Source organism: Poromitra crassiceps (genome assembly GCF_964638095.1).
Source record: "Poromitra crassiceps genome assembly, chromosome: 17".
Taxonomy (NCBI): Eukaryota; Metazoa; Chordata; class Actinopteri; order Beryciformes; family Melamphaidae; genus Poromitra; species Poromitra crassiceps.
Window position 1 is genome coordinate 8,961,998 of NC_139635.1, and position 17,325 is coordinate 8,979,322.

Here is a 17,325-nt window from a genome sequence, read left to right on the forward strand (position 1 = left end):
TTTGTGTAGGCGACATTTTCCCAGAGGTCTACTACATTCGCAAGAATTTCTGAGTAGACAGCGGGAGGGTCCTCTGCTCTACTCATCCGCCCATAATGCATTGCGAATTTGCGACTTCAGTGGATTAACAACTTATCCTTCACCTCCATTACCGACCACGGTACGTTTTTACAATTTTCACACGCTATTTCATCACTAAATTCACTTCTGTCACCATTTGAGGCGGGTAACCATTGGTGTATATGAATAATTTGCCATCTTTACAAAAAATTTTGGGGGAAAAAGCTCCAGACACGGCTTGCCAGCAGCTATCGCCTGCGGGGAAAACGGCTGTCTAACCAGATTACTTGGTAGATGGCCCCGGTCCAGTCTGCTCAATGGTGCTCAAATAGGCTACCAGTGTTGTTCTCTTCGCCCCACAGTCACAATATGTGGTCAAATAATATTCAAATGACGGGGGTTACGCTATATTCACAATATTGTTGTTGGCATTGTATGTAATGTTACCGACCAACTGGCCTTAGCTAACACAGGCCTGCTGTGTTAGCTAACGTTAGCGTAATACGCTAATGTTAGCTAACATTAGGGAGTTTGCTAAGGCTTGGCACCGTTAGATAACTGCAACTGAATGTGTAACGTTAACAGTGATTAACCACATGGTACCGCAAGGAACTGGACTGATGACATGACACCGGACTGATCTGTTGAACCCGACTGAGCGGCGAGCACCATGAATGGAAGCTAACGTTGCAGACGAACAGGCACAATGATGCTGTCATGAAAGGCTTTGTGAAAATTACGTTTTAAGTGTGTAACGTTAATCTGCATGTGCATGGCTCATCATAATTTGTTACTCGTATACTCTCTTGAGATGTAGGTTATAACGTTAAGTACATATTGCTGATGAGTTTAGTCATTAACCTGGGAGCTTTGCAAATAACCAGTCAAAATACTGCTAGATTTGAGAGATACAATACAATGATTTACTATGCCGAGGAATTTCAACATTTATCTGTGTCAGTACAATGGTAGATTTTCATGACCGGAGAATATTATTGGATTGCTTCATAATTGCTTGCATCATAATAAACAGATTGCCTCCAAAGATTGTGTTGTTGTGTATAATGTGCCACAGGGATGACATCTTTTTGAGGTGTGTGTGTGCCACATGCCACAGCGGATCAAAGGAACTTCATCACTCACTCATTCACTCACTCACTCACTCACTCACTCTGTGACTTAGTGACATTCGAGTTTCTAGAGCTGGCCGCCAAGCCATCCAGCTAACAATACATTCACACACACACACACACACACACACCACACTGCATTAAAGTATTATAGCTGCTTGTCTCTCAAAATATACTGTACTATTATGTGGCCCTCCACACACTATTGGTTAATCAAGCAAGTTCACTTTGCATTTTTTCCCGTTCACCTAACGATGACAGCACTATCATACAATTAGTAGACAAGCACCAAAAGCACAGGCAGAATGTTTTCAGATGCTAAACAAAATCCATAGAGTACAATTGTATTGTATCTGTGTATTTTTTATTTTTTAAATAACCCATATGACAGGAGAAGCAGCTGGCACCCCAGTATTTTCACATTAGTGTGTCTGTGGCCCTAGTCTTTGCAGTGTGTCTGTGGCCCTAGTCTTTGCAGTGTGTCTGTGGCCCTAGTCATTGCAGTGTGTCTATGGCCCGAGTCGTTGCAGTGTGTCTGTGGCCCTAGTCTTTGCACTGTGTCTGTGGCCCTAGTCTTTGCAGTGTGTCTGTGGCCCTAGTCATTGTCTATGGCCGTAGTCTAGTCCAGGGGTTCCCAAATGGTGTGGTAACAGGTCGATGGAAAGGGAGGGAGAAAAGGTCAGATAAGAAACTGGTTTAGTAACAGAATACTCTGATATTTTTGCTTAAACAATTGGATTGATTAAAATATGGTATGTTGCTGCTTTGATGTAATTTTGCAAAGTTTCAAATGGATTCTTCTATTATTTTGTTAAGTAATTATGCTTGTTAAATAATTAAAAAGCATTTACGGACTATTTGCATCGATATGAATACAGGTGTGCCTTGAGATTTTGGCTTGCCATTTGGTGTGCCTTGGGCACAACACGTTTGAAAACCACTGGTCTAGTCTTTGCAGTGTGTATATGGCCGTAGTCTTTGCAGTGTGTATGTGGCCCTAGTCTTTGCGGTGTGTCTATGGCCGTATTCTAGCCTTTGCTAATGCTTGGGGTTCGATTACCCAGGCCTATAGTGTGTGTGTTCATCCACAGTTGTATGTCAAGCCTTGCCTCTGTGACATTAGTATTATATTAGCAGTTAAGTGACCACCTGCACTCGGGGTCATATTTATACTATAGAAGAGTACAAAACCACAACATGGTGTCAGGAGAGCGGACTTACGGAGCGCGCCAGGCAAAGTAATGTGACAAGCTAGCTCAAGATTAGCATTGCGAGCTAACGTAAACATGGAGCAGTTCAAGCCGCCGTCACCGATGTATGTGGTCGCTTCAGGTGCATGTGCCAAAGAAGAGGGGAGAATGCTATAACGTTAGATAAGATGCACAAAGTTTCATTGATTTATACAACTTGTAATAGCAATTAGCAAGCAACTTTGACGTTCACCGCTAGTCTCTGCCTCGGTATTCCTCAGTTCTGTACAGGTCCACTATGCTCGGTTCTATAGGGGTCGGGTCCGACATTTGTCGGTTCTGACGGGTCCGGGTCTCAGCTTTCTAATAATAGACTCTTGTAACGGACAAGCCCGTCTTTTATTGTCACACGAACACCACAATACATGCATGCGGCCACAACACACTCATGCTGACGGTGGCCGGTGAAAAGTGTCCTCTGCATTTAACCCATCCAGGCATGTCCTTTCCTCCGAGGGGCAGGCCAGGAGCAGTGGTCGCTTTCTCGTACAGTGCCCGGGGACCAACTTCGGATGTTGTCGTCACTGGTCGTATGACGATGACGATCTGATCTTCTGCATGTTTTTTTTTAGTGGGGGGGTTATATACGGAGGAACCCCCTGGGGGGTACGGGGAGAACATGCAAACTCCACACAGAGAGAAAGGCCCTTACGAGACGAGATAACCCACCTGGGCAGTAGGCACTGAAGATATGGGGGGGAACACAACCACAGCGCTCACAGTGTCCCAGGCGAGAATCGAACTCAGGACCTTCTAACTGTGAGGCGACAAGCGCTACCGACTGCGCCACCGTACCCCTAGACGGGTCCAGTCCGGGTCAAATTTCCTGGGTCCATTAGGGTCCGGTGTTCATCATTTTGGATCTGTGAAGATCTTTACTTGACAATACTACACTAACTTTGATTCAACTCCTTTTCAATAACTCCATGTCTCAACTGTCCCATAGGCTTAAAAAGCCTATATAAAGGCCAGGCAGACTGAGTATTACATACACTCTGTCTGTGACATGGTACTGACAGGATCAGCCCCAAGAATCAACCCTTGATGTGATGAAACCTTGTTCTCACGAATCAGCCCAGTATGTTGTGTAAAGGTGTTGGCTCTATATGAGTGAGTGTAAGGAGGCTCTCTCTGTCTGGGGATGACAGCCGGAACAAAGCTAAGAGGTCAGATGAGGATCACTAAATGTCCATGATTGTTCTCCATCTCAGGGCTCAGCATTAAATCATTGACCCGCCATTATTCAGAGTAAAAGCTCTGTCTCTGTTGTGTTGAAGCCCAGTCCAGCAGGAGAGGTCAGACTCCCCTGCACCCAGCTGTGTGTCCATGAGGAGCGACCAGTCTATGGTGGACCCTGTAAAATTTAAAAATAAATATCCTGGAAATAAGTAAGTCATTATTTTCTCTGTATTTTAGGATTAATGAAAACATGAAATTGTCTTCTTCATAAGGGCACAGATACCTTCATATGTTAAATGTTTCTATTAGTATCCAGCAGGAGAGAGCAGACAACTTGTAATAGCAATTAGCAAGCAACTTTGATGTTCACCGCTAGTCTCTGCCTCGGTATTCCTCAGTTCTGTACAGGTCCACTATGCTCGGTTCTATAGGGTTCGGGTCCGACATTTGTCGGTTCTGACGGGTCCGGGTCTCAGCTTTCTAATAATAGACGGGTCCAATCCGGGTCCGGGCACAAATTTCCTGGGTCCATTAGGGTCTGGTGTTCATCATTTTGGATCTGTGAAGACCTCTACTTGACAATACTACACTAACTTTGATTCAACTCCTTTTCAATAACTCCATGTCTCAACTGTCCCAGAGGCTTAAAAAGCCTATCTAGATTAACCTGGTCAGTGTATTGGATGTACATAAAGGCCAGGCAGACTGAGTATTACATACACTCTGTCTGTGACATGGTACTGACAGGATCAGCCCCAAGAATCAACCCTTGAAACCTTGTTGTCATGAATCAGCCCAGTATGTTGTGTAAAGGTGTTGGCTCTAGTATGAGTGAGTGTAAGGAGGCTCTCTCTGTCTGGGGATGACAGCCGGAACAAAGCTAAGAGGTCAGATGAGGATCACTAAATGTCCATGATTGTTCTCCATCTCAGGGCTCAGCATTAAATCATTGACCCGCCATTATTCAGAGTAAAAGCTCTGTCTCTGTTGTGTTGAAGCCCAGTCCAGCAGGAGAGGTCAGACTCCCCTGCACCCAGCTGTGTGTCCATGAGGAGCGACCAGTCTATGGTGGACCCTGTAAAATTTAAAAATAAATATCCTGGAAATAAGTAAGTCATTATTTTCTCTGTATTTTAGGATTAATGAAAACATGAAATTGTCTTCTTCATAAGGGCACAGATACCTTCATATGTTCAATGTTTCTATTAGTATCCAGCAGGAGAGAGCAGACTCCCCTGAACTCAACTCTGTGTCCGTGAAGAGTGGCTCGTCTATCACCCACCATTTTAACTTCAAAGATGGTCACCACTCTCAAAGGTATTTATTTAAAACTGATGACAACAACAGATGGGTTTGCTGTTGTCAGTTTCAGTCATCAGATATAGAATTTGTCAGATCCTTGAAATTCTGTGGATTGAGTTTATAATAACTAGGCATCTCGCGTGCTACACGAGAATGGGTTGTCAGCAGGCAGAACAATGAAGTGGTGCATGCTGTCAGCTGATTAGCTATCAGCTGTCCTATCCAAACAGCAGCTTACTCTCATGACCAATCACATTCAGACAAGTCACTGAGGCTGTTTATAATGTGCCAGCTATCTGCTGATCATTCTGCACTGCTGCTGTTGACCCAAGTTCATCCAAACATCTCAGCTCTCATCTGCTCACAGGATGCTTGCACCTGTCCTGGAGCACCAACACCACGGGGCTGATAAAAAAAAGCGCAGCAGAGACTTTACTTCCTGAGACTTCTCAGGAAGCACCACCTCCCCCAGAAACTGCTCGTAGCTTTCTATCACTGCTCCATTGAAAGCGTCCTCAAATACGGCGTGTGTGTGTGGTACGCCAGCTGCACGCTGTTACTTCTTAAATGCACTTTTGTTTTTGCTGCTAATCCTTAGTGCAATTTGGGAGACGTGCAATATGTGGCCAGGGCCAGAAATGTTTTAGATGTATGGATGTTTTACCCCTCTAATTCTTTTTACCATGACCCCCTTTTTTATTACCTTTTACCCACTGTCTGTCTTTGCGTATTGTCTGTCTGTTACTATAGCACTTTTTTAACCTTTTACACTGTAGAGGATGCATTTTTCAATTTCATTGTTGTGTAAATGACAATGACAATAAAGGATCTTGAATCTTGAATCTATCTCTGAATTATCTCTGTTTTTATGATGGTTTCATGTTATTTAATGAAATATATGTCTGCTGTGCCCTGGGGGGTTTATTGTGTTCAGGATCCAGCAGGAGAGACGACACTCTCCTCAACCCAGCTGTGTGTCTCTGAAGAGCAACCACTCAAAGGATGACCGGATGAATTTTAAAGATGGACACCATTCCTCTGAAGAGAAGTAAGTTGTTTTTACTGACTCATGCAGAGAAGGTTTGCTGAGCATGCATTGCTTACATTTTAAGCAATATCATGAGAGGGAGTGATGTTCGACTCTAATATCGTCACGGCTGTCATTCGGTCAAAGCCATGAGGCCGCAGGCCGAATGCCGAAGATAATCAGAGCCATGATGATTAGAGCAGAACATCACAACCTTGAGTGTGATTGCTTTTATACAACAGTTGTACAGCATAAACAAAGCTATTCATCAAGTAATAATACAGTAGCATTCTGTCCCCGAAATTGCTGAGGTTGGACATGTGGGTGGAGAGAAGGCCGGCAGAGGTGGATCTGAGGAACCGGGAGGGTTGGTAGGGGGAGAGGAGGTCAGTGAGATATGGGGGGGGGGGGGGGGGATTGGTGAGCAGCTTTGTAACTGATAAACTGAAGCCAGTGAAGTTCTTTTAAATCTGGGGTGATGTGATGCCAAGATTTGGTGTGGGTAAGAAGTCGGGCAGCTGCGTTCTGGATCAGTGTTAGAGTCTGTTGATGAGGCTGGTGTTGATGCCATGCAGGAGTGAGTAACAGTAGTCGAGACAGGAGGAGATGAAGGTGTGGATGAGGGTTTCAGCAGAGGGGCGTGAGAGAGAGGCACGGATCTTTGCAATATTATGGAGGTGGAAGAAGGAGGATTTGACAGTTTGGCGGATATGGGGCTGGGGGGAAAGGGTGGGGTCAAGGATAAAGGTTGCATGCCTAAGAGGATCGGGAAACAGTGGTGCCATCAATGATGGGTGTGGGGTTGTTGATTTTACTGAGGGTGGACTTGGAGCTGATAAGGAGGAGTTCTGTTTTTTTACTGTTGAGTTTGAGAAAGTTGTTTTGCATTCAGACTTTTATTGCAGACAGGCAGGTTTTGATGTCAGAGAGGGATGGGTTGTGGGGGGATTTGGTGCCGAGGTAGATCTGAGTGTCACTGGCATAACAGTGGAACTCCAGGTTGAAGTGGCGGAGGATGTGACCGAGAAGGAGGATGTAGATGATGAAGAGGAGAAGGCGGAGTATTGAACCTTGCTACCTCAAGGTTCAATACTCCGCCTTCTCCTCTTCATCATCTTGTGTGCCAGTGGATGTGACAGAGTGGTTGTGGAGGGAAATTAACTGTGATCGGTTGGAGAGGTAGGAGCGGATCGACCTGAGTGTGGTGCCTACGACACAGAAGTCTTCAAATCTGATGAGCAGGATTTTCTGGCTATCGAAGGCAGCACTCAAAAAGAGGACAGACAGGAAGTTGAGGGAACCGGTGTCAGCAGAGGTGAGGAGATCATTGAGAACCTTGAGGAGTTTCTATACTGTGGAGTGGGTCCAATCCAGACTGGAGGGGTTCAAATAGGTTATGGGAGTGCAGGTGGTTTTGGAGTTGAGTGGCAATGAGGTGTTCAAGGGTTTTTGAGAGCAAGGGGAGATTGGAGATTGGCCGGTAGTGGTTAAGACAGGATTGATCGGGACCAGTTTTTTTCAGGATTGGAGTGACAGCAGCAGTTTTAAAGGCAGATGCGACAGTGCCATGGGACATTGAGGAGTTGAAGAAGTTTGTGATGTAGGGGCAGAGGACAGAAAGGCATGTCTTCAGCGGGGGGATGGGGAGGGGGTCGAGGGAGCAGGCTGTGGGTTTGGATGGGCTGATGAGTTTGGAGATGGTGGAGGGGGCAACTGGAGTGAAGCGGGAGAGCTGGGGGGGGGGGGGGGGTAGGGAGGTCAAGAGGGATGGAGAGGAGGAGGGCCCCGATAGGGGCTGGGTCAGACAGAGAGGAGAACCGTGTTTTTGTGTGTGAAAAATTGAAGGAATGAGTTGCACTGTTCAGATGTGGAGGTGGAGAGGACGTCGGCACAGGGCTTGAGGGGGTTGTTGAGGGTGCTGAAGAGGGTTTTAGGGTTGTGGCTGGAGTCGTTAGTGATGGTGGAGACTTGACGGTGGTGAGGGCATCTTTGTAAGCAGACAGGTGGAGTCTAGGCATCTTGGTGAACGGTGAGTGATGTTTTCTTGTAGAATCGTTTGAGTTGGCGGCCAGTCTGTTTCATTGTGTGGAGGTCGGGGTGAACCAGGGTGCAGCGGTGGTGAAGGATACTTTTTTTAGCGGGGGGGGGAGGGGGGCAGTGAGTTGAGGGAGGCAGATAATGTGGAGTTGAGATAGTTGGCAAGATCATCAGGTGAGGTGGAGGCTGGTTCCAGGGAGAGAGCAGTCGAGAGCAGGTCTGAGAGTTGGAGGGGATTGACTGATTTTGTGTTCCGGAAGGTTAATTCTCTGAGGAGTTGTGGATGTGGGGGATGGAATAGTGAACTGGATGAGGTTATGATCTGACAGAAGAAAGGTTTCTTCTTTCAGAACATCACATCTAAGCAGAGCAGCATTACAGTTGTGTGTGTATGTGTGATAACATAACTTATTATAACTTGACCTAATATCTGATATGTTTTTCCCCTCAGAGTTTGCCAGGAGATGTCAGAGGTTCCCACTGGGTCTGACCAGGAGCATCAAACAGACATAGACTCCATATTTATCGTATGTAAATCAACATAATCGCCTTTTACTTCGCCAAGTGAAATTCAAAACAAACATTCAGGCTCCACGCTAGAGTCTTTAGACCAACAGGCTTTCAATCTATGCAAGATGGTTGTAATGTGTTCCATGTTTATTATGAACGTTTGATTTTTATGTTATTCTGTTGCAGCTGCTTGAGGAGAACATCGTCACCTTTGTGAAGAACGAATTGAAGAAGTTCAAGAGGGCTCTGAGTGCAGATGATCCAGAATGCTTAGAGAGTCAGAGGGGGGATGAGGAGGTGGTGGACGGTGAGGAGGAAGAGCAGAAGAGGAGCAGCAGAGAGGCTTTTCTAGACATCACACTGCTCTTCCTGCGGAGAATGAAGCAGGAGCAGCTGGCTGACTCTCTGCAGAGCAGTAAGAAGCTTTGAACATGTTTGACTTTCTTTCTGCAGCTGTAAATACAGACATGTCTAAAACAAGATTGGAAGGTCAATGATGAGCACAATCTTTACAAATAATCGGGTAAAATTATGTGGTGTCGTGCTGCACATCATCAGATGTCATGCCCATTGAATCTGAGGGGGCAACAACGGGTGCAGGCGCAAATTGGAGGCGTGCCAAGTCATTTGTGCATGGCGCAAAGGGGATTTGGGTGGTGTTAACCACCAGAATTATTCACAGGTGTTCCCTGGCAATGACTGGGCGTTACATCAATCAAACGAATCAGATTCCCGTCTCGCAGTCCCTGTAATACATCCCTGTAATACAGTTTGCATGAGGCATATGCTGTAATTCTCCCCATGCGTAATTTGGATAGGCCTATCTCCATTGACTGTATATATTATCCCTATCTCACAACAACACCATCACATCATATACCTGTTAAAAACATGTGATTTGATGCAATTCGGGTTATTTTGTTCACTGAAAAATAGAAACGTGTTTGCAGTGGGGAAACGGGGGAGACAAAAGAAAAGATGGGAGGATTTAGAGTGGACTCAATTAAAACTCAGTGAAACAGTGAGAGCTGCCAAGGACAGAGAGATAGAGAAGAGAGCTTGTCGACAGATAATCTGTGGTGCCCCAACGACCCTCCGGGTTATGGGATAGGTGAAGGTGTCCAAGTTTTCTCAATTAATTTGCCATTAACCCCTCCTTGCGATGTGTTAAAAGTTTCTCAGTGAATTATCAGTTGATTGCCTCACTGAATAATCTGCTGGTTAACCAATTTTAGCAGCAGAATTTTATGTCCTGGCGTGGCACGTCCATACGTAATGACGTATCCAAAAGGAATTCCCCTGCACTGCGCTGCGTAGCACGGAGAATAATGGTGCGCTCAAGCACAGCTGGGTAATTTTGCGCTAAGAGGTGCTTTTCAAAGCGTATTTTGCGCGGACATACCTGGTTAAATCATTATAACGGGCGTAGAGGTAATACTGCATGGCAGGGGGAGGACAAATGTGCTTGTGCATGCCCCCAATTTGCATTGCGTGCGGCGTTAAACGAGTGGAAAACAAGCGTAAACGCTAAATTACTGCTTTTGCGATGATAGGGCCCACAGTCTTTTTATGTGAATAACGTTTTGTGGGAATCGAGATTTAGCTTTGTCAAATATGTTTTAATAGAAATAAAGATTAAAAAAGATGTAGGACATAAACGCAGTCTACATTTTACATTTTTCATTTCTGAGAAACAAAACCAGACATAGAAAAGCAAAGGAATACAACACATAGTCCAACATTTAAACCCCATAAGAAGAAAAAACACCCACACACCTTCCCTCCCTCCCTCCCTTTCTGCTCAGTACAAGTGAGTGACTAAGCTAATAACCATAACAGCACAACTAATTGACAAACATCTCTAAATAAATATACAGTATTTACCCTAATGAGAAAAAGAGCAAATATTTATGGTTAAAACTGAATAATAGAATCACAACAGTCTAATGCTAATTTTAAATGAGATATTCTGCTAAATCTGGCGTCAAACGGCCAACTTTTTAGAAAAAGCTAAAATTCACCAAATATTGCCCTCTTAGAATATTGGCTTGCATGACACCCCACATGATAATAGAAACATGGAAAAAAGAGAAAACAACAACAGAACAGTTGCCTTTCGCATTGAGCTCCACACACAATCAGGATCTATGTGTCCACTGAGCTGAAAACACTTTCAAATTTCAAATTTATTAGAAGGATAAACCCCTTGAGATGAACCATCTCGTTTTCGAGGCGGTCCTTAGCACAAATATACAGAAAGAAAACAGGTGTTACATAAAACAAACAACATAAAAATACACTCATACATACATATAAGAAGCACTCCCAGGCCTAGCCACTCCCCAACCCCTTAGTCCCCAAAGATAGCATAATATATACAGTGAGAATAGATAATGTAAGTGTACACATACCCAGATAAGGTGAAATTACATGCATGAAGTATCATGAGCAAGTTGTTTCAAAATTTCAAACATAATTAGAAGCAGGAGCAGGTTGTTTGAAGATAAGTGAGGAGAGATGCCTTGAAGGAATGAAAAGATGTGATAGATCTAAGTGAGGTAGGCAAATTGTTCCAGTCAGATGGAGCTTTAAATTTAAATGCACAACGTCCAATTTCTTTGTGAATTCTAGGAACGAAAAAGAATGGATGCTCAGCATGCCTGAGACTATATGATGATCTAAATGGAATTAAGAGTTATTTTAAGTATAAGGGATAATTAAAGAAAATACATTTAAAAACAAACTGCAGCTAGTGTGAATGTCTACGAGCTTTAGGAATTAACCAGTTAAGTGACTCATACATATGACAGTGGTGGGTTCTATAAGGACACCTCAAAACAAATCTGCAAAGGCTATTGTAAACTACGTTGAGAGCTCGAAGATTAGCCTCTGAGGCGCTCTGATAGACGACATCTGCATAGTCAAGTATTGGAAATATCAGTTGTGAAATAATTATTTTCCTGACATGAAAAGTGAAGCAGTTGATGGAGCGATATATAATTCCCAGGCTGCAGTTTATTTTCTTAATTACTGCATCAATATGGGGTTTAAAAGAAAGATGAGAATCAAGCCAAAGGCCCAGATACTTAAATTCCTCCACTTTCTCAAGTGGAGTCCCATCTGAGAAAGTGATTGACCAATTATTGGTTACAAGCAGAGAATCAGATTTGGGGCCAAACAACATGCTGTAGGACTTCTTCTTATTTAGTAAAAGTTTGTTGGAAGAAAACCATTTTTGAACAGCGTCAAAATCAGTCTGAAGAGCTGTCTGAATTTGTGCTGTATCAGTATTGGAGGAATAGATCACAGTGTCGTCTGCATATAGGTGAATATGACAATTAGAGCAGATGTGTGGAAGATCATTAATAAAAATAGAAAATAACAATGGACCTAGTGATGAACCTTGGGGTACGCCTTTTTCCATAATCAAGAAGTCGGACTGATTGTCATGAATAGAGACACACTGACGTCTGTTGTGGAGATATGAGTTAAACCAAAGTAAGGAACTCTGTGAGAGACCGATAGCATAAAGTTTGTCAAGGAGGAGGTAGTGATCAACCATGTCAAATGCCTTAGTGAGGTCTATGAATATAGCACCTGTAAGCATGTTTTTATCCAATGAAGATGATACATCATTGGTAAATTTTAACAGAGCAGTGGTTGTGGAGATCAGGAAATTATCACATTTACTGTAACATTCACTCATTGATGTTATTTTGTTATTTCATTCAGGAACGCCTGCTGCCATTTGCCAACATAAACACAAATCTAACCTGAAAGAGAGGTTTCAGTGTTTGTTTGAAGGGATTGCAAAAGCAGGAAACCCAACACTCGTGAATCAGATCTACACAGAGCATTACCTAACAGAGGGAGGGAGTGGAGAGGTCAATCATGAACATGAGGTCAGACAAATTGAAACAGCATCCAGGAAACCAGCAAGACCAGAAGCACCAATCAAATGTGAAGATATCTTTAGAGATAAACCAATCAGAACATTGATGACAAAGGGAGTGGCTGGCATTGGGAAAACAGTCTTAACACAAAAGTTCACTCTGGACTGGGCTGAAGACAAAGCCAACAAGAGTATACAGTTCATTTTTCCATTCACTTTCCGAGAGCTGAATTTGCTGAAAGAGAAGAAGTTCAGCTTGGTGGAGCTTATTCATCACTTCTTCATTGAGACCAAAGAAGCAGGAATATGCAGGTTTGACAAGTTCCAGGTTGTGTTCATCTTTGATGGCCTGGATGAGTGTCGACTTCATCTAGACTTCCAGAACAATGAGATCCTGACTGATGTTACAGAGTCAACCTCAGTGGATGTGCTACTGACAAACCTCATCAAGGGGAAACTGCTTCCCTTTGCTCGCATCTGGATGACCACACGACCTGCAGCAGCCAATCAGATCCCTCCTGAGTGTGTTGATGTGGTGACTGAGCTGAGAGGCTTCACTGACCCTCAGAAGGAAGAGTACTTCAGGAAGAGATTCACTGATAAGAAACAGGCCAGCAGAATCATCTCCCACATCAAGACTTCACGAAGTCTTCACATCATGTGCCACATCCCAGTCTTCTGCTGGATCGCTGCTACAGCTCTGGACCATCTTTTAAGATTGGATAAGAGAAGAGACCTGCCCAAGACCCTGACACAGATGTACATCCACTTCCTTGTGGTTCAGTCCATACAAAGGAATGTCAAGTATCATGGGAGAGCAGAGACAGATCCAGTGTGGAATCGAAAGACCAGGAAGATGATTCTCTCTCTGGGAAAACTGGCTTTTGAACAGCTGAAGAAAGGCAACCTCATCTTCTATGAAGACGACCTGACAGCGTGTGGCATTGATATCAGAGCAGCCTCAGTGTACTCAGGAGTGTTCACACAGATCTTTAAAGAGGAGCGTGGGCTGCACCAGGACCAGGTCTTCTGCTTTGTCCATCTGAGCATCCAGGAGTTTCTAGCTGCTCTTTATGTCTTTCTGACATTCATCAACATCGGTGTTGATTTACTGAGTGAAGAACAGTTAACCGCGCCACTGCCCATGGTATTACACCAGAGATCTGAGGTAAAACACATCTACAACAGTGCTGTGGACAAGGCCTTACAGAGTCCAAATGGACACCTGGACTTGTTCCTCCGCTTCCTTCTGGGTCTTTCACTGCAGACCAATCAGCCTCTCCTACGAGGCCTGCTGACACAGACAGGAAGTAGCTCACAGACCAATCAGGATACAGTCCAGTACATCCAAGAGAAGATAAGGGAGAATCCATCTCCAGAGAGAAGCATCAATCTGTTCCATTGTCTGAATGAGCTGAATGACCATTCTCGAGTGGAGGAGATCCAACAGTACCTAAGATCAGGAACTCTATCCAGAAAGAATCTTTCCAATGCTCAGTGGTCAGCTCTGGTCTTCATCTTACTGTCATCAGAAGAAGAGCTGGATGTGTTTGACCTGAAGAAATACTCAGCTTCAGAGGAGGCTCTTCTGAGGCTGCTGCCTGTGGTCAAAGTCTCCAATAAATCTGTGTAAGTGCCTTGATAATTGGATAGAAATACATGACACAATCTTCTATACAGGAGAGAAAACACTTTCAACATTATTGTTTGTATTGGTTTTGTTTCTGACTGTTTATTTTATTTCACTAATTCTCCTACAGGCTCAGTGGCTGTCAGCTGTCATTGAGAAGCTGTGAACCTCTGGCCTCAGTTCTCTGCTCTCAATCTTCTTGTCTGAGAGAGCTGGACTTAAGTAACAATTACCTACACGATTCAGGAGTGATGCTACTCTCTGCTGGACTGGAGAGTCCACAATGTAGACTGGAGACACTCAGGTGAGATGATGGTTTTGTGTAACAGTATGTTGTAACTACAAGATTACATGCTGGTTATTTCATTTAATTCCATTTTCATGTATTTATTGTTTTTCTGATCATGATCATACTTGACACGAACATTATTACAATTTACAATTTACACATTCCATGGCCGGAAAGGAGCAGGAAGAAGAAAACATATTTGACCTGCCCCTTACTCAAAACTTTAATAAACAAATGATAGATGGTCTGCCAATTTCAGTAACCATACTTCCAATAACAAGAGACAACAATGAAACCAAACACCAGTAGTTCCCAACCTTGGGGTTGCGACACACTCATAGGTCATATGTCAGAAAAAAGACAAGATAAAATAAAGTAAATTTGTGGTCATAATTGTGTGTTGTATAAACCCTGCATTATACAAATGTATTATGTTGTATTCATGGTTCCTTCAATCATACTAAAAGCCTGGGCAGTGTTAGGCTACATTCAGACAGAGTCCGACGTGATGCAGTCCCCCCCGCGCTCCATTCATAGTCAATGGGGGTAGTCCACCAGGCTCCGGCAGTGGGTGAAGCAGAGGTCAAGACTGACCTCCAAGTGGATACAACCCAAGACGTCGTACAAGCAGCTGAATACGACCTAAAATCACGTTTCAATGTTAAACAACCTCTAGCGCTCGTGTGAATAACAGCCCAGTCATGCGGGATTTGAACCTGGGGCCACTGGCTTGAAAGTCTTCTGTCATAACCAGTCGGCTATCCGTGTGTTGCTATCGCTACCCCGAACCCAACACCTATCCCTAACCCTAATCCTAAACCTTGTTCTTTGTCAGCTCGTTTTTTGGAATAAAAGTTGCTTTTTCAACTTGCTTTGGTATGGAAGTAGCATAGTGCTTTTTGATATATGGTCGTATTGCACTGATACGACATCTTTGGTCATATAAGTTGGAGGACATGTTGCAGAGGTCATACGGCAAGAGACTTTGGGGGGGTGCAACCCTACATCAAGCTGCAGCTGGCCAATCTAGATGCCACACACAGCTCTGCTCTGTTTCACTCACGTCTCTTCTCTTCCCTTCTCTCTCCCTCTCTCTCAAAAGTTGTGGCTGTATATCTGTTCTTCACAATAAAATTCCTCCAGTTAGTTTGTCAATAAAAGTGTGCCTGCCTCAACCACTGTTTCAACATACTCCATACGAGTGAAAGTGATCAGCATGAAACAGTAAAATAGTATGGAGAGATATGTGTCTTTATTCTGTGACTGAAAGTCTTTGGTTGTAAAGGATGTAAACTTTCAGTCACAGAATAAAGACACGTATATCTCTCCATAAAATAGCAGATATCAGCATGCCACATGCTTGTTTTGAAGTGGAGAAGGCAGAAAGGGGGTGAAGTGAGACCCACCCACCCCGAGGTACTACAGCCGCACTACACGCAGTGGCCACTACATCTCGTCGGCGTCTATCTGAATGTGGCCTTAGAGCAACCCACATTTGATCAGTGAAATAACAAATGAATGAACATATATTTTGTCAGGTTGAATCAAAACAAGCTGACAGAGAAATGCTGCCAGGAGTTGTCATCATTTCTCAACTCCCAGTCCTCTAATCTGAGAAAGTTGGACCTGAGTAACAATGACTTGCAGGATTCAGGAGTGAATCTTCTCTCTGCTGGACTGATGAGTCCACACTGTAGACTGGAGACTCTCAGGTAAGTGTAGTTTACAATTTCTCTCAATAGATTTGACAAGTTCCTCCTAAGGGCAATGCTCTGATCCAATGTAATTTAGATTACAGCACCATTCTGTATTATTGTCTCAGTCACATTCACTGTCACATATCCATCTGGTTCAGAATGGATCAGCTAGAATTGTATCTAGTGCTAGAAGAGATCATCTATCTAATAAAGGTCTATAAATATAGGTCCTTTGTGTATCTCGAACTGTTCGGCGAATCGACATCAAGGTTAAGGAGTGCAGCACCTCATGTAGTGCAGTGCCAAATGCTGTGCAATTTGAATGCTGGCATAGTCATACGCCACCTACTGGCAACACAAAAACTGGTTTATCTCGATAACAATCTGCCCGATTGACTTCAAACTAGGGGAGTGTGCTACTGGAAACACGAGAGAGTGTAGTGCCAGATTTCATGCAATTCAGCATAGTGCCACCTACTGGCAACACAAAAGCTGTTTATCTCGAAAACCGTTTGTCCGATCGACTTCAAATGTGGGGAGTGCACAGCTGGGAATCCGACGGAGTATGAAATTCAGAGATGCGCATATGCATGTACGTTCTCGTGGGTCGGTAGTGCTTTGCAGTAGCATTACTTTGCTTGTTCATATATATATGTAGTGGAGGCCATGGCAAGGCCCGGGTTTACCTTCACAAGTTGAGGTCCTTACACATCAAGAGGGATGGGAATATACGCCACGAAATTGCGATGCGAGTTTTGACCCACCTGTCAATCACAGCCACAGATGTGTACACGTCGGAAGCGAATTTCTGAAAAATCGACCGTGGTTCGAAAAAATAAACACCGCAATAACGCTCAGCGAAACTTCGCCATTGGTCTGCACGGTTGCATTGACTGATATAGGTTCGGAAAATATTATTGACGTGCAAATTAATCGCACGGAAAAAACGCTCCCGATGTGTAAGGACCTTTAGGGTTGAACTTTCCTTTAAATACTCAAACCAGCAACAAAGCTCACAGATTCTCTGACGTGTGACCAGGAATGATGGGCAGAGATAAGGAATTCCCTCAAGATTACACAATTTATTGGCTATTTCACAGGAGTTGAACAAGACACCAAGCTTTATTATTCATCAGTTAAGAAATTAATTAGGTTGGGCCGTGCACTATATTCTACTTTTATCATCTCCCTCAATTAGCAGTTAACTGTATATTGATATAAGAGATTCACTTAACACATTTGCAGGTCCCATATTGTAAAAAAAAAAAACTTATTTTATACATTAATATATATTATTATTCTAATTGGTAGCTTTTTGCACA

At 43.7% G+C, this 17,325-nt stretch overlaps 1 protein-coding gene across 1 annotated transcript in view; it reads left to right on the top strand.

Moving 5' to 3' along the window:
* Window positions 1-5,944: 5,944 nt before the first annotated feature.
* The window catches only part of LOC310792184 (NACHT, LRR and PYD domains-containing protein 3-like), a gene marked incomplete at both ends in the record, with an annotated part of 29,910 nt that continues 18,529 nt past the window's right edge, over window positions 5,945-17,325 (top strand). The window contains 7 exons of the mRNA XM_083653913.1: window positions 5,945-5,969; window positions 6,937-7,009; window positions 8,437-8,512; window positions 8,682-8,910; window positions 12,228-14,016; window positions 14,148-14,321; window positions 15,845-16,018. Coding sequence (XP_083510039.1) covers window positions 5,945-5,969; window positions 6,937-7,009; window positions 8,437-8,512; window positions 8,682-8,910; window positions 12,228-14,016; window positions 14,148-14,321; window positions 15,845-16,018 — 2,540 coding nt within the window. The remainder of the gene's footprint in view (window positions 5,970-6,936; window positions 7,010-8,436; window positions 8,513-8,681; window positions 8,911-12,227; window positions 14,017-14,147; window positions 14,322-15,844; window positions 16,019-17,325) is intronic.